Source organism: Xenopus tropicalis, chromosome 7 (assembly GCF_000004195.4).
Source record: "Xenopus tropicalis strain Nigerian chromosome 7, UCB_Xtro_10.0, whole genome shotgun sequence".
NCBI lineage: Eukaryota > Metazoa > Chordata > Amphibia > Anura > Pipidae > Xenopus > Xenopus tropicalis.
This window is the reverse complement of record NC_030683.2, coordinates 108,616,514-108,644,113: the sequence shown is the minus strand read 5'-3', so window position 1 is coordinate 108,644,113 and position 27,600 is coordinate 108,616,514. Positions and strand designations below refer to the sequence as shown.

General features: G+C 40.6%; 2 protein-coding genes across 4 annotated transcripts in view; both read right to left on the bottom strand.

The window, feature by feature from the left end:
- Positions 1-341: 341 nt before the first annotated feature.
- On the bottom strand, positions 342-20,784 carry LOC100493247 (carcinoembryonic antigen-related cell adhesion molecule 2). 2 transcript variants are annotated; one of them, XM_031906697.1, is made up of 7 exons: positions 20,471-20,784; positions 5,357-5,707; positions 4,004-4,270; positions 3,013-3,147; positions 1,963-2,024; positions 1,061-1,093; positions 342-515 (listed from the first exon to the last, which is right to left on the bottom strand). In XM_031906697.1, the coding sequence occupies exons 1-7, from the start codon at positions 20,640-20,642 to the stop codon at positions 450-452; spliced, it is 1,086 nt and encodes a 361-aa protein (XP_031762557.1). In that variant the 5' UTR covers positions 20,643-20,784; the 3' UTR covers positions 342-449. The 2 variants fall into 2 exon arrangements, with proteins under 2 accessions (XP_031762557.1, XP_031762558.1); XM_031906698.1 differs by lacking the exon at positions 20,471-20,784 and adding an exon at positions 6,421-7,030.
- Positions 20,785-21,672: 888 nt separating this feature from the next.
- Positions 21,673-27,600, bottom strand: part of ceacam8 (carcinoembryonic antigen-related cell adhesion molecule 8) — a 32,336-nt gene continuing 26,408 nt past the window's right edge. Inside the window, exons 5-8 of one of the 2 annotated variants that reach the window (XM_031906692.1) lie at positions 25,137-25,265; positions 24,204-24,268; positions 23,076-23,108; positions 21,673-22,577 (exon numbers count right to left, since the gene is read on the bottom strand). In XM_031906692.1, the coding sequence (XP_031762552.1) occupies positions 22,530-22,577; positions 23,076-23,108; positions 24,204-24,268; positions 25,137-25,265 (275 nt within the window). In that variant the 3' untranslated portion in view covers positions 21,673-22,529. The remainder of the gene's footprint in view (positions 22,578-23,075; positions 23,109-24,203; positions 24,269-25,136; positions 25,266-27,600) is intronic. The other variant, XM_031906691.1, reaches the window with a different exon arrangement.

The window sequence follows — 27,600 nt, the reverse complement described above, 5'->3', positions numbered from 1 at the left end:
AAAGTTCAAATATAACTCAATGACAAAGGTTTAGGTTTTTGCATGTGAGGAAAATGAGACAAGCTGCAGAACTGGGCTGGTGTTGAAAGAAAAGATCTAATTGGCTGCTTATGGGTTACTGCAAACTCAGTGATCACTGGGGGGGGGTTTAAATGGACTTTATGCTGACTCGTTTTCCAGTTGTGTTACAATGCTGGTACAAGAGAGCCAGGGCTGTGGTCCATGAATGCAACACTGCAGGGCAGAGACAGCTCTACACTGTTAATATAAGGCATAAAACTAAGGCACCACCATTATTTGTTCTGAGCACAATTTGATCAAAATAAATAGTGTAAAAAGAATACAGTTTAAAAAAGTGTATGTTTTAATATACATTTGAGAGGTGAATTGGTATTTAGATGGAATAGGTACTGAAGGCATCAAGAGATGAAGGCAATCACTGATTGGCATTATCGCTTTTGTATCTGTCCCATGTTAAGGTCACAGTAGGTGTGATCCGGCTGATGCTGCAGCCCCTGCAACAGAAGAATGCACTTTTATGAACCATTTCTGCCCTCTTTTTGTTTATCGCTAAAAGCATGATGATGTTTATTATCTAAAGCATTCTGAATTGGCATTAGTGCCTGTTAGGGTCTGCAATAAGATTGCTTCATTTTTTGTGAAATTATTGCAGGAATCTGGACACTGGCATTATTGTAACTTTTTTATCCCCTTCTGGGGCAAAGTGAGCATCCTGTACTGCAGGGAGGAAGCCAACAGGTACACCACCGACACAGGTTTTGGGGTTCATTCATAGACATATCCCCTGGTGAGTAGTTATAGATCAGCATCACCAATCACTCTGTTACTATAGGAACTCCAGTAAGTAGGTAGGTGCCAATTAAATGCAGCCCGTGCAACCCCTGTAGCTGAAGCCTGGCACTTAGAATTGGATGGAATATTTCAATATCTTCCCCAAACTAGAGTCCCGTCACACTAAATAATCTGATGACTCTTTATGATCCATGAGTACATGGTTAGGCTGTGTTTGCTCTGAAATATCTGGAGGGAAAGAGCTTACTGTGTATGGAGATTCCACTGTGGGGTTTTGTCCCTAAAAGAACAAAAGGATAAATAGATGATATAAAATTGCAGCTGTGGATATCATTCACCAAGCATAGCAGGGCTTTTTTTTTTTTTTTTCTAAACATGGTTTATCATTTGCTTATAGAATGTGAGCTACAAAACCACAATTCTCTAGCAAGAATGGGCATTTAGTAGCACCCAATACCACCAGGGAAATCATGAAACATTCACTGATTACATGTAATTTAGTCATTTTCCAAATGGACCACGTAATCATCTGCCTGTGTGTAGACCCATAAATGCTACACACCTGATTGGTTGCTATCCGTTGACAGAACTGGTGCAAACTTTGAACTAAAAATTTGCTTGGACATTTTTAAAGGTCTGACCTTAAAGGTCAAACATTGGTGAAATGTATGTAATAAAGCACTGCTAGTATAACATGTTGTATTTACACCTACATTTTATAGTATTTTTCTTTCCCCATCTAGTGGTCATACATAAATATTACAACGTCATATAAAATACCTTTCTCCCTCTTGCATGTAGGGAGCTTGGGCTCTGGGGGAGCCATCAAGGGGTACAGGGGTTACTGCTGTCAGAGGCCTCATGGCAGAGGGAGCCCCAGGATACTCAGTAGTGTGATTTGTGGGTCACAAGGGAGGCAGGACTTGCAAAAGACCTGCTCAGGGTTTGGGGTAGATTATGAGTGGGGTTCTCATGTAATGTGTGTGACTGGGTAGATCATGGCATGACCATGCTTCCACAGCTCATTATTTTTTATCGGGGCCCCATTTTACTTGTTGGAAGTGCATTTTGCCCAGGGCCCCATGTGACCAATGGGTCAATAATTGGAAAGCTGTAACTGTAGGTTAGAAAAGTTATACAAACACTTACCTTGGTTCCATCAATCACATTGTCGTATATTTCAGATGACTTTTGTTGACTGTTAACTTGTCCTGTTATTTCAACAACAACACATTTATCTTTGCAGCAGTGAAGTAAAGGAAGATAGAAAGCAAAGTGAAAAGATAGGGATCTCAGGGACCCCCTTAGAGCTAATACTGAGTGCCTGAAAGTCGACATTATAACTGAATATTAAGGATGGTTTACTAGTATAGGTGCTAAATTGCAGCAGTGGTGTAACTATATGGGCAGAAGAACCCATGGTGGAAGGGGAAGGGGTTGAAGTGACAGGGGGCCCAGTAATAACCCATAACACCCCCCCCCCCACCCAGCACACAAACAATCCCCCATTCCTGTGGCAGGACCTGCTTGTTAGGGTTGCAGGCTGAGAGGCCTAGGCACCCACCCTACATTACTGACGATTGTGACAAGTGGGAATTGCATCGTATTGCCGCTCTTTAAGCCGGTCGGAGCTACGGGTAGGCAGGTAGATGTGGAGGTACCTGCCAAGCGCCCCCCACTCTATTGCACCCTAGGCAGGTGCCTATTCTGCCTACCCCTAGTCCCAGCCCTGAGCAGGTAGTTGCTATGGGTTGCTATCACTTCAAAAACCAAATCGACCAGACCTGTGTGCCACTGGATTATAAATGGTATCTAAGAAATCACTGAAGGCAGTAACCACTAGCTTCATAGCTTGATTGATCACTGCCTAATTTTTAACTTTATATATATTTATAGGCTCACCTTTAGAAACTGGGGTAGACTGAACTGTAAAGGCTGGTTAATGGGCTGATGAAATGTCCCCAGTTTTAGTAAATTTTTAAGGTGGCCATATACAGTCTGATATTAGCTGCCGAGTCGGCCATTCCAAGTTGGATGACAAGTGCTTGGGCTAGATATCTATCAAGCAGGTTTGAAAATCCCATCAGAAGTGCACTGCACTGGTGCATTAATGTAGTACTCTCCTAATGGGTCTGCAGAGGCTGGCAACGGGATGGATCAGTCAGTGTATGTCTGGCTTTTCTCAGTAGGATCTCTCACCTGTCTGTACTTGCCTGGCTGGAAGGATAAATCTCCTGTACAGCAGAAATGTTGCACAGGCGATCAATGCTATTCCTGCAATGGTGCCACAGATTATTCCGGCCAAGACACCTGCTGGTGGATCTGCACAGACACCTGTAAGATATAAACAGCTCGGAATAATTTATGTGCTTACACACAATATTCTCTGTGCCCAAACACAGCATAGAGTTGTGATTCCCAAACTGTGTAATTGGCCACCCCAGGTTGGCCCAATGCAGTGGCTAGGGGAAGCGGGGGCAGGCTAAAGGCCAGTTATGGTTACATTTGTGTTTATTTGCTTTCCTGGACACTCCTGGAAGCCCAGCCTGAAGGCTTGAGCCCCGGCTGTTGTGAAACACCAGTTGGAACACCACCACACCCCTGAATCACCAGCTGCTGGTACCAAAGTGAGAATACTGAGAGAATCAGGCAAATTTCAGGCTCATGGCACACCAGGCATTTTCTAGTGTTGGACATTTCTCCATGGCAGAGAGACAAAATGCTAGAAATCACCCACCTGTTCTGCTTGTAGCAAGTGTTAAATACGCTCACTGAGGTATTTTTTCGAGTTAACGAGCCTGTCACAGGCAGAACCCGGCGCATACCTGTTATTCACATTGGCACAGAATGTGGGGTGATAGCTAAAGTTTTGTGACCCCTCCCTTGGATCAAACAATTGCATGAAAAAAAGCAGAATTTGTTTTGTTGGAAAAAAAATCTTAAAAAAAAAAATCTTAAACAATTTTCATTGAATCCAATGCATTTTGCCAGTTCACAAGTTTATCCATGGACTGAAATAGGTCAGTTACCATCATCACTACATGAAATATATGGGGTTATGTAAGTCACTGATCCCTAAATGGCAAATGGGGATTCTCCCAGGATCAGTACATGCTGTATCCATTAATGTCATTTATTGGAATCAGTTTATATAGTATGTACATTACAGTTGCAATGAACCGTTACTCACAGTATAGGGACAGAGTGTAGGTCTCACTGATATCCTTGAATACTGGATTCATGCCTTCACATTGGTACTTTCCAGCATCTGATAATGTTATCCTGGAAATAGTCATACTACTATTATTTGAACTGTATTTGACTCCAGAAGGAATTTTGCCACCAATTCTGCTCCATAAGAACCTCTGTGCATTGGTTGCTGTACATGTAAGGGCGACCTCATCATATTCCACAGGCCGCTGGCTGCTTGCCCTGATCACTGGTTTAACCACAGGGACTGTAGATCAAACATAGAGACAATTATGAGTTATTGCACATCAGGGTTATGTAATAAAACACTGAGGGGCAGATTTATTATGCTGTGTCCCCCACAGGGACTGAAATGTTGAGGTTTGTAATGTTTGGCTGTAAGGTTTGGATAAATTGCAAAATGCATGCCTGGGGCTGCACATCTAAAGCTTCAGCATTTATAACAGGACCACATTTTTCTGACATTTGAATGGATTTTATCTTATTTCCTCATTACAATCTGATTGTAATATTCCTATATATTGTTGTTTTTTCATTTGTATTTCCTGGTCTGCTTGTACTTTGGTACCCTAACTTCAGGGTTTGGCTGTGACTGTAACGCCATACCTTTATTTTTAGTGTCTTTTAGGGCCATATATATATGTAGCTAAGCAGCATAAATATAATATTATTTTTGCTTAGCTACATACATAAATATATGGCAAAGTCCTGCAATAATGCTACATAGACCCAGCTGTATTGTTACAAACATATCTATAGAGTTGCAATGAGCACTTTGAAAGTCCACAATTTTTAATTTGTAGTTGTTCCTAAGATATTAGCAGGTTTTGACACCCAATACAAGGCGTTTGGCTCAGCTGCTCTCTTTAAAGCATTTTGATAACAAGTTCCGCCCGTCGCTGCTCCTCATGCATTCAATATGGCGTTTCTCATTTATCAGAAGTAGTGACAGGTGATGAACGTAGGATAGCGTAATCCATAGGGGCTAATTTATTACAGTTTGCAAATGCCCCTTTATTTAAAGCTCAGAGATGTTCGTCTTCCATAAGAGGGCAGTATAGTACAAGAAAATAACATCATAACCCTCTAGGTTAAATCTGAAATGACCTCTGCCTTGTCTGATATCTCTGCTTTTACCATACAAAAATGAGTCTTAGGGGCATATTTACTAAAACTATAACTTGAGAAAAAAAAATCCAATCCTTAGTAAACGGCCCCTTTAACCAATGGGACCCAAAATTAGATGTTTACGGTTTGGTGCTTAGGACCCAATTAATAAAGCACAAAGCTGCATAATTCATTCCAGTTAAGGAATTTGCTGCAGGTTACTTACCATATACAGGCAGGTTTATATATTGTGATGTTAAACTTCCTGCCTGTACTTGCACTGTGTAATATCCACTGTCTGTTGTTGAAAGTTCCACTATATGTAATGAGCCATTTGAGAAGCTGCTGGCTCGAGGGAAGTACTTTGGCCCTTGGGTCTCCGCGGGGTTCGAAGTTGGATTATATGATAAAATTAGAGAGGAATTCGAAATGCCTGAACTTCTATACCAGGAGAAAGAGTGAATGGCCCCGCTGACCCCACTGACACTGAGGGTGACAGGCTGATCGATCACTGGATGTTCAGGAATCGGCTGAATATTGATTCCATAGATCAGATTTATCCAGACACTGAAGAGAGCTGAAAGGGAGAAAGGAGTGAGATTATTTCAGCAGATGAGTACTTTATCCTTTTCATGCTGAATATGTTTTACATTTAAGCAAGGCCTGTAGTTGTTTGTCCTTGAAACTTATATAGCCAGGGGAATCCTGAGTCACATCCATGATTTTATTGCAGACACCTTGAAACTAAGTCCATACAAAGTCCTTACAAAGTCCTTTAATTACAAAGTTGTTGGGAATAGGACATTCTATAACATATTAGATTAAAAGGGTGAACCACCCCTTTTAAGTACTGTACTGGGTAAGAGCTACAATTTTTACTCTCTAAAAGCAAAGAGCAAATATTGCGGGAAGAAAACCTGGCATTAAATATCAAACTGCTGTGCTATGAGATACTACTCTGGAATACACATGTACTTTTATAAGACTAAGACAAAGGAAGGTGGTGTTGGGGAACTAGGGCAGAATGATTATAGACCACAATTTTGATCAAAGAAACAAAGTGAGGGTGGAAACAAAGAAGACATGGGGGGGAAATTCCTGAAAGGGTTACTGTGCATTAATATCACCTATAGAAATAGTGGTTGGTAGCAGTAGGAAAGCCTTACACAAGCTGAACAAATATTCTATTTTCACCTTGAGCTGCTGAGTACCAATCATTTTTAAGCAGTGATGGTCACCCTGCTCTTGGTGGGATGTAATCATTTGTTATTTGGGGATATATCTCATTACCTGTTAGCAAGTATCTCTCCATGTTAAGGTCCCGGCTCTCTCGTGCACAATGATTTCTAGTCCTGTGACTCAATGGTTCGCTGAAATAATCTGTTAGAATATGAGTCTCTGTCACTTCTTTTATTCCAGTCCCAGGGTGGATTCAACTGTGCACATTGGCTCCCTGGAATAAAGGAACTAAAGGCAATAAAAACTATAGGTATGACAGTACTAGGCAATATATTTGGCCTTTCCATATTTTGTATGTATTATTTCCTTCTCCAAACGTATAGGATTTTCTTCTTTCATAATAATCCAGTGCACCACTTAATTTAAGGGGAATTGGGTGTATTTTGTTTAGATATTAGCTAAAAACAGGGTTAAGACTCAGTTGCACAATTATTAAAACTTATTTGTCGCTGTATTTACCTGATAGCTTTCAAAAAACTGAAACCGACTGAACATGGACTGTGAATTATACTACAACGTTTCACTGAATACTATTTTCGTCATACAGTCAACATTTTTAGACAAAACAATTAACCTTCCTAGCAGCAAAACATATCCTATTTGGTATGAATGGTTGTGTTTCTTTTCCAAATAGATTGTAAAAGAAACACTCTTTAAAAATCCTAAATTATGGAACTTGTGGTAAGAAAACAGCTGATGAGGGTTTTGGTGTTTGTTGATTGCTATATCCCTATGGTTGAATTTGTCTCATCCGTTACCAACCTGCATCAATGTCTTGATGGAAGAAGACCAGTATTGGCCAAAGTCAACCAGCACAGACACCTTGCTGCCCACACCCTCTAGGATATGGCCATACAAAACCCCTCCTACTGCCCCATCCCTTTCTCAGCACAATGTCCCATCCTTGCCAAATATAAAATTGAATATATGTGAAATACCTCAATTTTGAAGTGCTTCTTTCATATATTGCAAGTGTCATCTCTATTGTCTAAATCTACGTGTAATCCCTGATACCTGTAACTTTCCCTGTGACATCTGGGTCCTGAGAAGCCTATGCACATCTCCCTACATAACTTCCCTTATCATAAAGCGTGTAACTCTTATTGCTTATGGGTGCTATACACATCCCATTTATTTATTTACCAGTTATGCCGCCTCTAATTGGTCTGTCCTCTTCCATTTTGCCAGCTTGAGGATGCTTTTGTGGCTCTTAGTTTGTATTAAGATTGGAATATTATAGGACATCGACAAGATATATATCTCTGGGCATTTTGTGTCAAGAACAAGACTTTGCCATTATATTATTCACTCCTTTTCTGAAAAACTCACCAAAGCCCCTCAAGCCCCCACACAGTCTGCTCTCTCCTGTATGAAAGCTGAGCTGTGATTGGCTACCCAAAAAGAATCACCTACAATTGGGAGGAGGAGTTGTCCTAGGGGTTAAATGGTCAGCCTTTAATTTCAGGCCCTGGTTTGATTCCCTGTAGCCCTCCTTGTGACCTGGACAAATCACTTAACCTCCTGGAGTCCCTGTATCCAAGTGTAAATGTAATGGCAAGCTGTAAAGTGATTAGTCCGACAAGAGAAAAGCACTATATACATTTACATTTTTTTGACTTTTTCAGGTGCTACATATACATTTCCCCATGAATCCTCTGTCTTTTAAAGAGCAGCTAATGATTTATGGAAGCAGCAAATTGCCCACCATAATTATGACTGTTTGTTCCTATCACGGTTAGTGGAATTGTGTGTCTATGTCACCAGAAAAACCCATTCCTTATCACTGGCAGAAATAAGTCAGTTAGGGTTGTTCCTGCTATGAGATAAGGCGAGAACCTTGCCTCAGGGAGCGGCCAGTTACCAGGGGCAGCAAAACGTCACCTCTGCCAAATTTTCACTTTTTAAAATGAAAATTCAGCTCTGTGCAGAGAGCGCAATAAATTGATTTTCTACAAACTTGGCACCTAGTTATTGTATACATATAATTTTGGTCTACAAAAACAAGATATTTGGATGATTGATGCCTCGTCCTGAAAAATTCTCTACAGATGCCCATGGCTGCATAGGAATAGGTCCTTCTGAACTACTTTGTGTGATCCAGGGGGCTTAACAATTGGAAAAATGCAATTTGGCCATGTACAGAATTTGTGTGATCAACTCAAATACTAGTCAGATTGTGTGATAACCAGCTCAGGTGGTACCGGCTTAGCTGCATTTTGTACCTCCCAGCATTCTAGAACTAGAACTGAAAATCTGCACATTGGCCTTTGGGTCTCTGATCCATATTTAACACACATCTCAATATGACCAAGTTTAGTGTGCAAAATTCAGATGCAATTGGCTATGATTTTTACCCACAATGCAGCATAATTGCCACCAACTGTGGATTAGCATTCGGTGCATAAAAAAGTGCAAAATTGCGAGTGCGCATATTGATTAACTGGCCCCCAGTTGAGGTGAAACTTGTCAGAGCTGAAAATGTGTTGTTTCCTGCTCTCAGCTTCAAAATGATACAAAACTCAGAGGAGCTTGTTGTGGCAAAAGCACTTTTAATGCATTGCAATATTATGCACAAAAGTTGCATCCATTTTTGTTTTTATGGCAACATTTGTGCCATGCAGTGAAAAAAAAACTGAAATGAGACAGATTTGCTCATCGCTACCCCTGAAGTGACATAAAAATAAGTATAATTTTATAAGAATAATTTATTTAAGAATAGAAAATTGAAAAAGCAAAAACTATTTGCATATTCCCTTTTTATACCAGTCCTTACACCCCTTTAATACTGAATAATCCGAATGCTGGAAGTGTCCTCCATACCAGTAGTTCAGGTGCATTTCCTGAATCCCATTATTGTTTCAGCTTGTTGTATGTATTCTGTGTTGAAATAGAAAAATATATTTTGTAATTCATTATTTCTATTTTTTTTCTCTTTTAGTTTAAAGTCCTGTAACACTATTTTGGCTATATTGGACCAAAGCCAAGCTAGTAGTAGAGCAGGGGTTACTTTGGACTCAAATACATCAGGATGGGTCTCCGCTATATGGGAGAAATTACTGGAGGATGGTGTTGAACTATACCTCCCACTGCCACTGTGTAGTGTATTAGATGGTAATGCAGGTTTAAGAATAGATAATGGATGCCAGGAGCTCTTGAAAAACAAAGGAACGGTTTATTTGTCCAAGACCAAATTGTAAATGCAGGGATATCAATACTCACTCAGATGAGGTAACAGGTATTCAATAGCACAAGTGATGTTCAAGCAGAGTTAATCAGTGGAAGGATGGTGCCTTCCGGTTTATCCCTTCTCATAAAGAGGGATGGGCAGGGTAAGACAGCCAACAGAGTGGTAGGAGGCAGCTCACTGGTTAATCCCTTCTCTTGGTAGAGGTAAGGGCAGGGTTAATTGCTGGCCTATGTCCCTAACACTTCTGTGTCCCTAATCTAAGGCAAGTAAGCCTGTTAGGAGACTACTCCTTTCCTCTCTCTCCTGGATGGAGCAAATGAGCTGCTCTTTATATATATCATTCCTGACTGTGTTACTCTCCCAGAGAGTTCTATAATATTAATTAACCTGTTCTTGCTTTACCTCGTTCACGGGGCCCTCTCCCCGACTTTAATTTGGATGGTATGGCTTACTGGGGCCTGTGTCTGCACCCAGGCTCAATGGAGAGGTGCACTAGGTAGCAGACCGGCAGCCAAAGAGGAAGCCATACCCTCCTGCCAGACACTTTATCAGTCTGCAGGGGGCGTGTACAACCAGGCTAAACCTATAAGGGATAGTTTTACAACTGTAAACTAAGTACAAGGGCTTCTGCCCAATAATAATAAAGATGTGAAGAGGTAGGGTGTAAAGCCATAGGGAGCTTAACCCTATGGGTCCCTACAGTCCTATGTCTTTCTCATCTTTGAATAAAAGCAGCTCAGTCTATTGCTAATATGTTTTGATCCATTCAATCCCATGCTTAAATAAAGCAGGTACACATCCTTATGGTTTGCCCTTCTCTCTGCTCCCTATGCTTTGGGATATGACAATACAGAAATATCAGTACTCTTTGTATTACCAACATACCATACATTGGAGAATGATTAATCAGTCAGGATTTTGAAACCAAGTTAATATATATTGTCTCTGTGCTTAGGTGGTGAATGTGATCATAAATTACTCCAGAGAGAAGTTTACTGAATTAAAACCAGTTCCTCAGGGATCAGACATTTAGTTTAGTTTAGATAGCAGATACATTGTGTACAGAGATATTTATAAGATTTCAAGATATTTTAAGATATTTTGGGTGCTATTCTGATATCTACTGGGAGTTGCTAATTTAAATTACCAACAGGAATGAGTAGATTATATTGTTTCAAATGCAAGAGACCACTCACAGTCCAAAATACCACAGTAACCCCCCAACACTATTCACTTTGTCAGACCAGTCAAGAGCTCTACACACGTAAAAGTCTTGGGGTTCTGCATATCTTTGGGAGGGATTGAGTGATCATTGCACATGTTTAATACAAATTTAAAGTCTATATGCTATAAGGATAACCTTGGCCATTTATATTTGCAGTGGTCTAGTTGCAGTGACATAAGAGGCTAGTGGCAATGGCTAATATGCAGTGAATTCCTTCCTACTCTGCTCACATACAGAACACATTTTACCGCTGAAACACCTAATCTCCATTTAGGCTCAACAGAAATAGGAAATATAAACCTGGTGGTGCAACTGCACCCAGTGCTGCCTGCTATATGTAATAATGGGCCATTTGCAAAGGTAAGCAGAGTTTTTCACAATTAATGATGTTAGAAAACATCATTTGTAAATGCTTGAATTGTTCCAATAGTATATGGCATGCTCTGGAAAAAAACCTAAATATCATTGTTAATCACAGAGTCTGCTTTCTCTCTGCCAAATTTACCATTAAACTGTAGGGATTTAAGTGAAATGGCAAAAGTATGGATGGGAGCAATGGATTGAGTTAAAGTGCTGGAAGGGTTAGTGGCTGCTCTGCTTTTATTTTCTCTAAAGAAAGATTTTCAACAGTAGATACTGAAGATGCCTTAATAATATAGACACAGAAATATACTTATATTTTTTTACTTAACACTTTGTAACCCTTTCTTGGCACACTCACTTCCTTTGGGCTGTATACTTGTTTAAACAGGAAATTTGGTCCCCTTTGCAGTGAAATGTAAAGGTGAAAGGTACTGGGATTTTAGCGCAGTGCCTCCGCCTCGTGGACACTGAGGAGCATACCTCAAGGGGATTTCCTCTAGGAAATCAGTTTGCAGCAAATATCAACTTTATATAATGGTGTGAAGATAAAATACTTATAAAACGAAACATTATTAAACTCTGCTTTGGAAACCTGGATGGTTTTAGCCACTACTGGCTCAGTCTCTCTGAGGACACAGTTCCACACTCTACTCCTGGAGGAAATACCCTTTCCCAGTTCTGTTCTGGCAAAGTCCCTTCCCCAGAGCTCTTTCAGTTTCCCCAGGCAGCGCTTCCTGCCCCAAAGTACCTCTCCCTTTGGAATAGGCAGTTGCTCCCACGTAGCAGGCCATGAGAAACACCTGTCCTCACACAGGGGACACACACAGGAGACTGTCAATACCTTTCCCTCAGATGGATCACTCACTGGGATCCGCAGGGTTAAGGCATCTGACCGCAGTCTAGCAGATCTCTCCTTACAGGCCGGCACTCACATGCTAAGCAGAGCTCTCTCAGCCTTCACACTGTCACTGCTTCCTGGATGATCTCTGTCTTAACTACTGGCAAAACAACAGGGGCTCCCTTTATAAGCTGCTGGGCCCACCCCTGATTTTTGGCTCCAAACCTAGGCACGCCTTTTCCCAGAAATGCACTGGGGCATCCGGCCAATCAGGTTCCTCCCCAGTCTGTAGCCAGGATGGATGATGTCACAGACTGAGAAACAGGGGAAAGAGTTCTCTGACCCCCTACAATTGCAATAAACTTAAAGAGGAACTTTCATGAATGGGAATCTACTTAACTTGGCTCAGTTCTGACAGGCAGATTGTATTCTGAGCAGAGTGGTACAGTAATTCTTGACTGGCATCTAACGTTCACCCCCACCTGCCCATCTATCTGATAGAAAACCTGGAAAAGACTTTGAAGAAGGTCTAAAAATTCAACCCAATTCCCCCTTACATTGTCCACTTTCCCTCTCATTCACGAATAATGAAAAACGAAAACCTAGAACATTTTGTATTGGTTATTTATGAACAAAAAACATTAAAGAAGCCATATGTCACTTGTTTTTGAGCAGCAAAAGCAGGGTTGGTGGGGGGGGGGGGAGCACTGTTAGGCTGGCTACCAATGTATTAGGGGCACTGCTTGGCTGGCTACCAATGTATTAGGGGCACTGCTGGGCTGGCTTCCAATATATTAGGGGCACTGCTGGGCTGGCTACCAATGCATTAGGGGCACTGCTGGGCTGGCTTCCAATATATTAGGGGCACTGCTGGGCTGGCTACCAATGCATTAGGGGCACTGCTGGGCTGGCTTCCAATATATTAGGGGCACTGCTGGGCTGGCTTCCAATATATTAGGGGCACTGCTGGGCTGGCTTCCAATATATTAGGGGCACTGCTGGGCTGGCTTCCAATATATTAGGGGCACTGCTGGGCTGGCTACCAATGTATTAGGGGCACTGCTGGGCTGGCTACCAATGTATTAGGGGGTACTGCTGGTCTGGCTACCAATGTATTAGGGGCACTGCTGGTCTGGCTACCAATGTATTAGGGGCACTGCTGGGCTGGCTACCAATGTATTAGGGGCACTGCTGGACTGGCTTCCAATATATTAGGGGCACTGCTGGTCTGGCTACCAATGTATTAGGGGCACTGCTGGTCTGGCTACCAATGTATTAGGGGCACTGCTGGGCTGGCTACCAATGTATTAGGGGCACTGCCGGGCTGGCTACCAATGTATTAGGGGCACTGCCGGGCTGGCTACCAATGTATTAGGGGCACTGCCGGGCTGGCTACCAATGTATTAGGGGCACTGCCGGGCTGGCTACCAATGTATTAGGGGCACTGCCGGGCTGGCTACCAATGTATTAGGGACACTGCTGGGCTGGCTACCAATGTATTAGGGACACTGCCGGGCTGGCTACCAATGTATTAGGGACACTGCTGGCAGGCCCGGATTTGTGGCGAGGCCACAAAGGCCCGGGCCTAGGGCGGCACAAGCATAGGGGCGGCATGCCGCCCCGCCGCAGGCAAATTTTAACATTTTGCTCCCATACGGAGCAATGGGGAACTCTCTCCACTGCTCCGTATGGGAGATTCAACTTTGGCGCTTGCGCATGCGCGTTTGCTCGGCGGGCGGGGGAAGGGGGGGTTCACGCATGCGTATTGGCGCGGCGGGGGGGGATAGGGGGCGCCAAATGGGGGCGGCCTCGGGGCGTCCCCACTACAAATCCGGCGCTGACTGCCGGGCTGGCTACCAATGTATTAGGGGGCACTGCTGGGCTGGCTACCAATGTATTAGGGGCACTGCTGGGCTGGCTACCAATGTATTAGGGGGGCACTGCTGGCTACGAATGTATTAGGGACTCTGCTGGGCTGGCTGCCAATGTATTAGGGGCACTGTAGGACTGGCTACCAATATTTTCGGGGGACACTGCTGGCTACCAATGTATTAGGGGGACACTGCTGGCTAACAATGAATTAGGGGCACTGCTGTGCTGGCTACCAATGTATTAGGGGGACACTGCTGGCTACCAATGTATTAGGGGCACTGCTGGGCTGGCTACCAATGTATTAGGGGGACACTGCTGGCTACCAATGTATTAGGGACTCTGCTGGGCTGGCTGACAATGTATTAGGGGCACTGCTGGGCTGGCTACCAATGTATTAGGGGGACACTGCTGGCTACCAATGTATTAGGGGGACACTGCTGGCTACCAATGTATTAGGGACTCTGCTGGGCTGGCTGACAATGTATTAGGGGCACTGCTGGGCTGGCTACCAATGTATTAGGGGGACACTGCTGGCTATCAATGTATTAGGGGGGCACTGTTGGCTACCAATGTATTAGGGGCACTGCTGGGCTGGCTACCAATGTATTAGGGGGACACTGCTGGCTATCAATGTATTAGGGGGACACTGCTGGCTAACAATGTATTAGGGGGCACTGCTGGCTAAAAATGTATTAGGGGCACTGCTGTGCTGGCTACCAATGTATTAGGGGGACACTGCTGGCTACCAATGTATTAGGGGCACTGCTGTGCTGGCTACCAATATATTAGGGGGACACTGCTGGCTACCAATGTATTAGGGGGGCACTGTTGGCTACCAATGTATTAGGGGCACTGCTGGGCTGGCTACCAATGTATTAGGGGGACACTGCTGGCTACCAATGTATTAGGGGGCACTGCTGGGCTGGCTACCAATGTATTAGGGGGGCACTGCTGGCTACCGATGTCTCATGTCTGTGTGTCCTTTGTACTGATGGGAGGGGTTATTGGAGGAGTGGCCCTGTGGGAGGGGGACCCAGAAAATTTTGGTGTGTGGGGCCCCATGATTTCTTATGGCGGCCCTGCTTTAGGGCATCCACTTGCACATTCCCATAAAACTACAATTTGCCTTTTGTATAAATTATAAATAAATGTTGTAAGAACAGTAACTTGCACTACTGTCTACTAGTCACTCTTGATATGTATGCATGCTAATCAATAACAGAATATATAGGCACATAGGCAAACATTTTAAAAGCTATAAATTGTCAAAATGTTTGTCTAGACTTCATTTTTTCAATATTGTAAAAACATTTTTCATGCTCATGCTTGTTCCTCTATTTTTTTTTCTAATGGTAACACATTGTTTTGTGTGCATGAAATTTGTACTTACCCCTGAAGTACTGGGAATGTTATAATACATTCGGGATGGGTCCTCCCCTCTATCAACTGATTGTCCTAAATGATGGATAAAAATAATTAGCAGATATATATCAGCAAGTAGCAACATTTCTGCCCAACTGTGTTGATCGTGTTATTGACTTGCAGCTGTAATTGAAATCTGAATGATGCATTTTATATCCTTACTTACATCCCAAACTAGTACAGGTATAGGACCCATTATCCAGAATGCTCGGGACCAAGGGCATTCCGGATAAGGGGTTTTTCCGTAATTTGGATCTCAATACCTTAAGTCTACTAAAAAATCAATAAAACATTAATTAAACCCAATAGGATTGTTTTGCATCCAATAAGGATTATTTATATCTTAGTTGGGATCAGTTACAAGGTTCTGTTTTATTTCTACATAGAAAAAGGAAATCAATTTTAAAATTCTGAATTATTTGATTAAAATGGAGTCTATGGGAGACGGGCTTTCCATAATTCGGAGCTTTTTGGATAACGGGTTTCCGGATAAGGGGTCCGATACCTGTACATCTTCCTATGCAAACGTTTGGGAAATTATACTAAAAAATTTAAAATAATTAGAATTCTACTGCTATTAACTCCTTTGCCTCCAACCTCCTCCAAAACGGGGAATGTTATGTAATGTAAATGGTTTTTATTATACCAGAGCAAAACTACAGTTATCTCATCCTCCTGGACTTGCTCTTTCCATTTAGCAAATTCTCCATTCCATGTTTATCTCAAATAAGCAACATTCTCTGTTCTCTTTCCTCTGCTGTTGTCTCTATAACTTCTTTTAAAAGGAATTATTCCCCAAAATATAATTAAGATCTCCATACTTTTTAAACAACAGCCCTGTTATTAAACCCACCCTGTTTATTCTCATCTCACCTATTAGGGGAAGAACATATTTCTTGTATAGTGGAACGTTGTACAGATGGTGAGTACAGTCTCCAAGATGGACCCACAAATGATGGCAGCTAAAAAGGCTACTTAGTTGTCTGACTGAGGTTCAGAATCTTCTTTTTATGAGAGATTAAATAAAGAAATGATTCATCTAAAAAGGATAATCTTGTAATATCTACAGAACTGCTTATTGGTTCTATGCATTAAAAAACATGTTGCAAAATAAAAACACAGCAACAAGATACAAGCACCATTGTGTCTCCTAGATAAAATCTGTATGAAAAGGCTCTCCGATATCTAAGGACAGTCATATTAAACTTAACCTAATGTCAAATAATTCTTATTAAATTCATTGTACAAATGTTGTTCAAGACATTACAAAGACAGCCCTATCCAAAGTAAACATCACACTGTTTTCAAAAAGCTGTGGGACATTCCATCTCTAGGGGGCACATTTACTTATCCACAAATGCTCCGAGCGTTCGTTCGTTCGATCGGTCCAATCGTTTTTTCCGCAACTTTTTCGATACTTGCGTGACTTTTTCGATGCTTGCTCAACTTTTTCGTATTTTTAATGTGAAAAAATCTGATCGGTTTTGCTGCTGTTTACAACCGTTCGGTACGAAAATTTTGTGACTTTCGGATCACCAATACGATATTATTGGGACTAATACAATGTTTTCGTAAGCATTTTCGTGATATTTGCGATCTTCAGAAATTTTCGTTTCCAATCCGATTTTCGATTCCAGTTTGAACTCGTTTTTTGATAAATCTGCCCCTAGGAGTAACTGGGCTCAGAAAAATATTTTAGTGACAAATTTATTTATTTTAATTTCATCAGGATGTGCATTTTACAAAACATATGGTTTCTGGAATTACCTTACTGTTAGTGGCCATTTTTCCCTTGTCATCTAATTTCTGGTGCTTTGATTTGTAAATTAGGTTTTGTATTGCTGTGGGAATATTGATTTCTGCAAATAGATTCTTATATATTTTACTATATTATGAAAAATAAAGATGCTGGTAGATGAATGGGAGAGAGATGGAACAGAAAGATAAATAATGAAAAGAAACAACAATCCATTAGTTTGATCAAGGAGCAACAGTTGTGTGGGTGCCAGGGTCAGTGGCCCCCAGTTGAAAGCTTAAAAGAAGCAGAAAAGAAATGAAAATATTTTGAAAAATAAAACTATAAAAAAAAATACCAGCTGAAAAATTGCTAAGAACATGGAATTTTGTAACATACTAAAGAGCGGCATATTTAATATAGTGTGTAAGCCAACATCACCAGTAAAGTTGAACATAGCAACCAATTCGATGCTTTTGTTTTCTAATCACACTGTATTAAATATGCCCCTAAAGTGAACTTACAGGCAAATCTCCCTCTTTGAGAGGGACAACTGTTTTATGATGTGAAGAAGTAGGCCAAAAGTACAAGTTACATGAGAAAATTAAGGTATATAAAAACAAAATTTAATGACAATTTCTGGTTTCACAAAGTACATTATGGACAAATTATTTACCATAAACTGTTAGGAGAACAGTCTCTTGTGATATACTCTCAGCAGTCTGTATCAGCACTGTGTAATTCCCCTGGTCTGTAGGAACAAGGCCTGAGATCTGCAATGAGCCATTTGGGAACCAACCAATCCGAGAAAAATACCCACACCCTGCTGTCACTGTGTTTAGAGATACAATAGCAGTTAATATCTGGTTATTAGTATCTACACTTGAACCTTTCATACAGTGACACCAGTGACACTCAGAGTAACAGACTGATTAACCACCGGATACTGAGGGATCAGCTGAACCCCAATTCCATGGGCTCCATCCATCCAAACACTGAGGGAAACTGAAAGAGAGAATAAAGCAAGCTTATATTATACTGTCCTACAAAGAGTAGACAGTTTAGGAGCTGCAGTAACGGAGCAAATGTTCAGGCTTAAATAAACCTTATAATTTTAAATTTCCATTTCATATTTCTGGTCTGGAGATGGGATTCCAGGTACAGGACACTTGTAATCTTTTAGCACCAGAAGAATGAATGCAGCCCGCTGTATAAAATGGTAAATAATACAGTTCTGTTATTAAAAACTGATTTGAAACATTAAGGGACAGATTTAGTAAAACTTATTTTTTTGGATTTACATGTATTGAAACCACAAAAAAACTAATTTCTACGAATGGGAGTCGTCATTCGTGAAAAGATCTGAATTGAAAAAGCGCGAATGAAAAAAATCATAGAAAAGTTGCAAAAAACACAACTTTTGCAACTTGTTGTTGCACAAAAGCCAGTGTCAAGAAAACTCGAAAACCTCTAAAACTACGAAGCAAAGAAAGATCTTCCAGTTGTAAAAGGAACATTTGCTATTGACTTCTACATGATCTCAACAGGGTTTAGATGGAGTATTTTCAGCTGTGGCCATTGAGGAGTAACATCTCCAAGTCCCACCCTCTCTTGTGGTCCTATGCAGCCACTGGGGCTGCTGTGTCTATTGCTTTAAGTGTTCTCAACACCTGTTTGTGTGTTTTGTGTGTTTGTGTCTGTCTCTCCTATACCTCACCATGAGTATGGTTTATGTGTACAAAAGGAAAAATGCAGCTCATTTACATATATGGAAACCTACACATACGGAGGCTTTTTGACAGTTACTGCAGATCATAGGGAGGTTCTCCTTGTAAAGGGTTGCATTTGTGACTTTGTAGGATCTTATTTGTAATCAAGTACAAGGTACTGTTTTATTACTACAGAGGAAAAGGGAAATCATTACGAAAATGTTGATTTATTGGGTTAATATGTACTCCATGGGTGATAATGTTTTTCTAAATGTTGGGTTTCTGGATAAGATACCTTATACGGATATTAACTAGATCTTATTTTATTATTAAGAACATTCTTGCAGATTGAAAGAGAAAGCCCACAGAATATCCAAGCCAGAAAGGTCTCCATGATCCATATACAACATGCAAAGTCTCAACGAAATAAACAGATCCGGAGCGCATAGAATGGGGGAAAAAAGAAAAACAATAATAGTGTAGTAACGTTTAAATATTGTGACAGTATTAAACCCCGTTTAGAGTTCCCAGTGTTCAATAAATTAATATTAACACCAAGTGTGGTACCGCTAACTGCTCACCAGATGGCAGTGTTGTTGAAGTAAAATAAACGTCATGTGTTCATTGCAGACTTGTAGCTGTTTGAACGGATATTGTATCCCTGGGATCAATTGTATCGATGTGTCCTCCACGTCTGATTATCCTTATGTGCACTGTGGCTATATCCTCATTGAGGCATACAAAAAGGAAAAAACCGCCACTAGTGCAATATGATTTATTATAAAACAATATATAAAGAATAAAACTTACAGTATGTAGTCAGATATAGGAACTCAATAGCCCGAAAAGCCCAACGCGTTTCGTGCACTGCTCGGTGCACTTCCTCAGGAGCAAGAATCAAGTGGTGTCTCTTTCTCAGTAGCCCAACTTATATAGCCCTAATAAACTCCTCCTCTGTGTGTCATGTGGACCTCTTGTCTGACGTTTATGACGTCATCCACTATGACCTCTTGTCTGACGTTTATGATGTCATCCACTATGACCCTTATGTTTTCATAGCAACTTAATAGTAATGAGCTATATTAGTAAGGAAACAGGGGTATATAGTACATAGCACACTTAGGTAAGCCTAGAAAGAATCGTGGTGGCTGTTATAATCGGCAATTACTATGTGAACTTAAAAAACCAAACGTATAGCTGGAGTGTATCATGCTCTAGAGTAGAAAGTGTGATGCTGAGACGTATAGTCCAAAAGGCCGTGGGGGCGCCAGTTCCCAGAGGTGCCTTCCTACTTACGTTCCAACCTAGAAACCCCCTAGGTTGGAACGTAAGTAGGAAGGCACCTCTGGGAACTGGCGCCCCCACGGCCTTTTGGACTATACGTCTCAGCATCACACTTTCTACTCTAGAGCATGATACACTCCAGCTATACGTTTGGTTTTTTAAGTTTTAAACGTTACTACACTATTATTGTTTTTCTTTTTTCCCCCATTCTATGCGCTCCGGATCTGTTTATTTCGTTGAGTTTACTTCGGAACCCAGTCAAAGGGGTTGTTTTAAGACGGAGCTGCAGTAAAGAAAACTTTTACACATCTAATTTTGGTTACACGATTCAAGTAAGACTGGACACTTTATCATTTGCTAGCGCTGAGGACTTTTTTGGTATTGTTTTTTACCTCACAACATGCAAAGTCTGTATGAATATTTGTCCCACAGTGAGTATAGAGGGGAGTAATGTAAGTGCCTGTACCTGTGAGCAGATATCCCCTCATGCAAAGGGCCCGGGCGGCTGTTACTCTCTCTCTGGCCATGGTGTCTGTCTCTAACAGTAAGAAGAAGCTCATCTTTTTTTGGTACAGTTTGTGGTTGAGTGGGCGAGTATTCTGGGTAATGTGTAAATCTATCCATAAACTAATATTCATCAAAAATATAGAACACAAATAAAAACTACAAGAGCATGTTGATGATAGGAAAGGCTGATTTAAATTAAGGGTGTAGGGAAGCAAATTCTGAAACTGCTGCGGGATTCAGGATAAAGGGACCCTGACTGGTCAGCAATTTCAATATATTTTTACATGATGTGGACAACTAAAATGATTTAGTTGTGCGGAGGACAGGAATTTAAGTTACGCCACTGATTTCGGACATAAAAAGCTGTATAATAAAAGCCCTTTTCAAATTAAACATGAAACCCAATTTTCTTTTCAAACATATAAACCTATAAATTAATTTAAAAATCTTAGCTGTCAATCATACATGCTTTGCCCAACTGTGCAATCACTTTCGCTTTCATTGCTGCACTTCCTTGATGTCACTAATCTCATCACATGTATCCTGTGATCCTGATTTACTAAGACACGATTTCGAATCCGAATTGGAAAAATTCCGATTGGAAACGAACATTTTGCGACTTTTTCGGTAATTTTGCGATTTTTTCGTATTTTTTGCGATTTTTTCGGCGTCTTTACGATTTTTGCGTAAAAACGCGAGTTTTTCGTAGCCATTACGAAAGTTGCGCAAAGTCGCGATTTTTTCGTAGCGTTAACACTTGCGCGTAAAGTCGCGCCTTTTTCGTAGCGTTAAAACTTAAAAGGCGCGACGTTTTGCGCAAGTTTTAACGCTACGAAAAAATCGCGACTTTGCGCAACTTTCGTAATGGCGACGAAAAACTCGCGTTTTTACGCAAAAATCGTAAAGACGCTGAAAAAATCGCAAAAAATACGAAAAAATCGCAAAATTACCGATCATTACGAAAAAAACGCAATCGGACGCATTCGGCCTGTTCGTGGGTTAGTAAATGTGCCCCTAGGTGTTTGGGATGATACACAGCTTGCCTTGATAACCGTTTTCACTAAATGGCACATTACTGTATGCTCTGATTGTAGATTCCAAAAGAATGGAGGAAGCAGGATTTGAATAATTTATATAGTTTAAGTAAAGTTTATTTTCATCAACTAACACAATAAAATAGGATTTGGAATGATTTCTTAGGGTGACAGGACCCTTTTAAGTATCATTTGATATGGTACACCCCCAGCTCTAGGGAAGATTTAAAGGAGATCTAAACCCTAAAAATGATTATGGCTAGAACTGCCATATTTTATATACTAAACTGGCTGCATTAGCCACAAGTTTTAGTATTACTATAGAAGTAATTATTTACAGTATGTAAATGTAATGATACCATTATCATGAAAACCAAAACAGTATTGGAAAATCTCAGCAATGCAGCCTTGGCAGTGCAGACATTTTGCCAGACCATTTTACTCCTCTGATATTATAAACACTAGCACACATACACTATCACAAAATAATGAAAAATATCATAGACAAAGATTGCAAAGAATAACAGACTGGTGGATAATGAAAATAAATATGCTAAAACATTTTTTTTTTTTTTTTAAAAAAGGCTATTCAATTGTGAAGTAGGCATCTCCAATCAGAATCCTCCTACATATAAAGTCCTCACTACCAGTAATTGGCAGTTCACAGCATTCGGTTCTGAAGGAATGGAGCAGCATCCCTGAGCCCAGCTCTGCATTGTAACCACTCCTGTGCCCCCCACCTCCTTTGCAGGTATGAGCTGAGCCAGTGCAAGGAACTGACAGCACTGGGAGGGGTGGCTTCCTATGCTATCAGGCTTCTGATTGGTGAACCAGTACATAAAATAAATTACTGAGCCCATTCATTGCAACAATCTTTGGTCATTGGAGGTATCAAAAGATTAAACAGGGCTCGGACAATGTTGTTGAAATGTTCCACTGGAAGTCTTCTCCACCCCGTAAAGGCAATGAATTATCTGTATCACATTATAGTTTCAGCTCACTGTATGTATCCTGAGATGGTCGCTGCAGTCCCTTAAACATAAAATAAATATTTTCTGTAAATCATTTATATTTGTTTTATAGTTTTTAGTTATGTCACCAGTAGACATGACTTATAAGAATGGATTTGAAATAAGCAGTTGTTCATTGTACCTACTGTATACTGCTGAGGGCCTACCACCCCCTACCTACTCATAAATCTAATAGATACTTAACAAAATACCAGTGTGGTTCCAATAATGTATCCCTACCACTTAAATCTACGGATTAAATCATTTTTGGCTCAGTTTTCTTTGGTGAAATGTTTGTTAAAAGAAAGCAGTTTGTGGCAGGTCATGTCACTCAGATTGTCACCAAAATTAGATCAAAATACTGTATGCTACAACAGTTACAATGCTCAAAGTTGGGTATTTAACATGGTGCCCTGAAAGTAGGTGTCTCCTCACATTGCATGACAACAATGTCAAAGGAACTTCAGGGATTAATTATAGGGTTATGTTTTGTGGGATTTTAGAGATATGGGTAACGTACCATGTATGGACCCTCCTCTTTTGCAGGATGAGCCTGAAAAAAGGAAATGAGAGGCAAAAATAAATTGCTTTTACTGATTCATGGAGAACAATTTAGAAAGGGTCACTGGCGGACATAATGTATATACATTACAATTACCAAAATTAAGAAAATATTTATAAACGTTCTACATGCAGGTTAAAATATATTGTTTCCACCCAACAGACCAATGGGAGGACAGAACACAAATTCAAACCCCTGTATTTATTTTGTTAGTGACCCAACATACAGAGGGCTCTGCATGGCCAAAGGGACAGGGTTGCACACTAAACAATTCGAGAAGGCTCACTGGGCCCCATATTTATAACGGTTTTGGGAAATGCTATGATGCCTGCACAGTTCTTTAAAGCATAGTTTAGAAGACTCCAAAGCTTTAAATAAATCCTTGGTCATTTATATTGTGTGTTTGCAGGGACACTGGAGTTAGTGGCCATGGATACATTCCAGTAAATTCTAACTAACGGTTCTAACATAAAGGGAAAGAAAATCATTTTGATAGTGTTTTTCTTCCGTGAGACTTAAAGCATTTTGCAGCAAGCAAGGCAGCTATAATAGGTGCACTATGTATGCTGGGACACCAGGAGATTAAGTGACTTGTCCAGTGTCAGTTGATATTTTGTCGCATTGTATTTGTCTTGCTTCAGAACATGCCAAAATATAAGAAATCATAACATTCCAATAGATTCTGCTTCTTCTCTGGATATTTGCTATTATACCACAGGGGAACAAGGTTAGGATAGGAGCAATGGACTCAGAGTGACAGAAGGGATACTGTCTGCTCTGATTTCATTTATCCAGCAGCAATGCTTATTTGTAATAGTAGATAGAAAAAACAGATATAAGGGGCATTCATTGGAATGGTAATTTTGTCTTCTCAGCGCCTACAGAAATGGCAACCAGCAGCAATAGCCAGCTGCCTCATCTATACTTGTATGTGTATATATATTTTTTTTTTTGCCAAACTGTATGTCATTAGCTGTTCGATTCTCTACTTATCAACGCATTTTATGGGTGTGTGTGTGTTAGAGAGGTACAGTATAAAGAGTGAAGATTATGGATAAATACATGTACAATGTATGTATCACTTACCGCTGCAGTGTTGGGAATGTTATCATATATTCGGGATGGATCCTCCCCTCTGTCACCTGATTGTCCTAAATGATGGATAAAATACTCAGAGCAGGAAAGGTATACATTTTCATCAAGCAACAAGATGCCTGCCCACTGAGTTAATCTTGTCATTGGCTAGCAACTGGACTTTGTTCCTGTGAAGTTTACAGATTTTATACTGTTGAATGCTGAGTAATGTGCCATACTGCACAGGGATATACAGCAATAGGAGAGTATCTAGAGGCACCTGGGTGGTGCAAATCTTGGACATATTATTGAGCCCCTATGCATGAACTTGCCATGTTTGCTTATTGCAGATTCTTTGCTCTCGTCTTAGTTTTCTTTTTACCTTTTCTGCCTGCTCTGCTATAAACAAACTGACTTTCGTTTATTTCTGCCTCACCTCTAGGGATGTAGCGAACATCGCCAAAAATGTTCGCGGACCCGTTCGCGGACTTTCGGCAAAACTCGCGAATATTCGCGAACTTTGCGAACCCCATAGACTTCAATGGGAAGGCGAACTTTAAAACCTAGAAAAGCCATTTCTGACCAGAAAACTGATTTTAAAGTTGTTTAAAGGGTGCCACGACCTGGACAGTGGCATGCAGGAGGGGGATCAAGCAAAAATTTCTCTGAAAAATACTTTGTAAAAAAAATGCCAAAAAAAAAAACGCCAAAAAATAACGCCCCAAAAAAAACGCAAGCTATTCCTATGTATACGCAAAGGCGAAAAACCGAAGGGAAAAAACGCTGCGGAAAAAACCGAGGCGAAAAAACGCGGCGCAAAAAAAAAAACGCGGCGAACCCAAAGTGGCGAACATCGACAAAAGTTCGCGAATTTCCGTGTTCGCGAACACCCGATGTTCGCACGAATTAGTTCGCCGGCGAACAGTTCGCTACATCTCTACTCACCTCTTAGGGGAAGAACATATTTTCTGTACAGCAGCGCCATTATACCGCTGATAAGTACAATCCCCAGGATGGACCCACAGATGATGGCGACTATAATGGCTGCAGGATTGCCTGAATGAGATTCATAATCTGTGAAAAAGACAATTTGGTTAAAAAGGCTGTCATACCATAATAATGTATATTAGTTATTAATTCACTGCAATAGAAGAAACTAAACTGGTAAAGGGGATGGAAGATTTAAACTATGAGGTTAGACTGTCAGGGTTGGGGTTGTTTTCTCAGATGAAAAAGTGCTTGTGAGGGGACATGATTACTCTGTACGAGTACATTAGAGGGGATTATAGGCAGATAGCGGGGGTTCTTTTTTCCAGTAGATCAGCGCACCAGAGGCTAGCCATTTTAGATTTGAGGAAAAGAACTTCCATTTGAAGCAATGTAGGGGGTTTTTCACAGTGAGGGCAGTGAGGTTGGGGAATGCCCTTCCTAGTGATGTTGTAATGGCAGATTCTGTTAGTGCCTTTAAGAGGGGCCTGGATGAGTTCTTGAACAAGCAGAATATCCAAGGCTATTGTAATACTAATATTTACAGTTAGATTAGTATAAGTATTGTGTGTATATATATATATATATATATATATACTGTATATATGTAAGTGCATAGTTCTATAAGTCCATCCACAAGCTTACACAAACTATAAGAGTAGAATATTAGTAGTAGAGCAGAATCTGCCTCAATTCACTTTGCAAAACCGCAGGTTTTGTGAAACAGCAAAAATTCACAAACACGTTGATGCAAATGGGCATTTTTTTCATGGCAACTTTGTTGTGGTGACTTTTTTTCACAGCTACTTTTTCCATGCAGAATACATTTGAGTCTATGAGGCAACTTTTTTTAGTGGTGACTTTCTTTTTCGCTGCAACTTTTTTCGTGGCAACTTTTTCTGCAGCAAACTTTTCTATGCAGAATACACTAGAGTCTATGGGCAACTGTTTTATGGAAACACTTTTTGCAGTAAAGTTTTGTGGCAATTTCATGAAAATATTCACTGATGAGAAAATGGGGAATTTTGCTGAAAATCCATTACTGGTGAATACATTTGCTCATGCTCAGGCCTGCTTATGGTGTCATATTCTTTTGATGAATAAGTACTTTCCAATGAAAAGTTTAATTACCTACACTGCATTAGTGTAACCTATACAATCCCTCTCATACACTGACAGTGGGGTCACTAAATACTTCTGAGTTTGCAAAAACTCTATTGTGTCTGTGTAAAGAAAAAATTGTTTGCACAAAGAAATAGTTCTTTGCATTGAGCATATTTTTACATTAACATCTTTTATTACACACCCCCCAACCAAAATACACACAGCATAATAATGTGTTGGCAGCCAATGCTCATGAGTCACAACCTGAGAAAAAACAGAGCGGCGGTAAGGGAGTTCTTGCTAGGCAGTAGGAAGCAGGAAGCTTGTGGTTACTCCTGCCGAAAGTTTTGAGAAAGCTAAGGGCAACAGGTGTGAGTTTAATATCTGTAATTTGCATGGATTAAATTCCCTTTAGAATGGCTGAAACCCTATCAGGTAGCAAGTTCTATATATAGGCAGACTGCCAATGAACCATTGTGTTCTAGTTAGGGAGGAATGAACTGTGCAAATAAAACAGGCAAGTTTCTGTTTAAAGCAGCCCTGAGAGTTACTGTCTTTCTTGCCACAATATAAAGTTGCATACATTTTCTTTTTTTTCCCTATTTTTGTGCTGAAATTAAATTGAAGTGCAAAGGCAGAATCTCTGGGCATGCCCATTCCCACACCTTGTGTCTCAAACTTTCTCCTTGTAGATTGTAAGCTCTTTTGGGCAGGGCTCTCTTCACCTCTTGTATCGGTTATTGATTGCTTTATATGTTACTCTGTATGTCCAATGTATGAAACCCACGTATTGTACAGCGCTGCGGAATATGTTGGCGCTTTATAAATAAATGTTAATAACAATAATAATCTAATACAGGACTAGAGGTCCAAGACGTAGGATTCAGACACAGAGCAAGAGCTCTTTACAGAGGGAAAAATATAAATTAAGCGGGAGAAAGCAATAAAATTCAGTAAAAGGCAGATGAAATCAGCAGGTTGCACTGGCAAAGGCTTGGTACTATGGAAGAGCTTTTTTATAGCTGTATGAGAGAGAAAAGAACAGATCTTGGCAATTGTAGCCATATGGATTAGTCCCTTTAACTTCAACTATATAACTCTACACCAAGGTACTATGCACTCCTTTTGGCAGTGCAGCACCTAGAGTGGGGAGCTGGGGTGCAGAACAGGGGTATGACCCATAATTTACTGTAGTTTGAGCATCCTTCAGATGCACAATATAGAAAGTAGCAGTGGTACTTACCATTTACACCATACAGTACCTCACTCTGCGACACCAACAGAGTCTTATATATATACTTTTTTACACAAACTCTTT

Bases quoted from the DNA above. Each gene is read 5' to 3' on its own strand.
- LOC100493247 (XM_031906697.1), bottom strand. From the start codon at position 20,642: ATGAATATTAGTTTATGGATAGATTTACACATTACCCAGAATACTCGC. The intron at 2,025-3,012 runs GTGAGAGATCCT...TTGAAATAACAG, and splicing joins AGCCAGGCAAGTACAGACAG to GACAAGTTAACAGTCAACAA. The intron at 516-1,060 runs GTAAGCTCTTTC...CTTCTGTTGCAG, and splicing joins CAGTGGAATCTCCATACACA to GGGCTGCAGCATCAGCCGGA.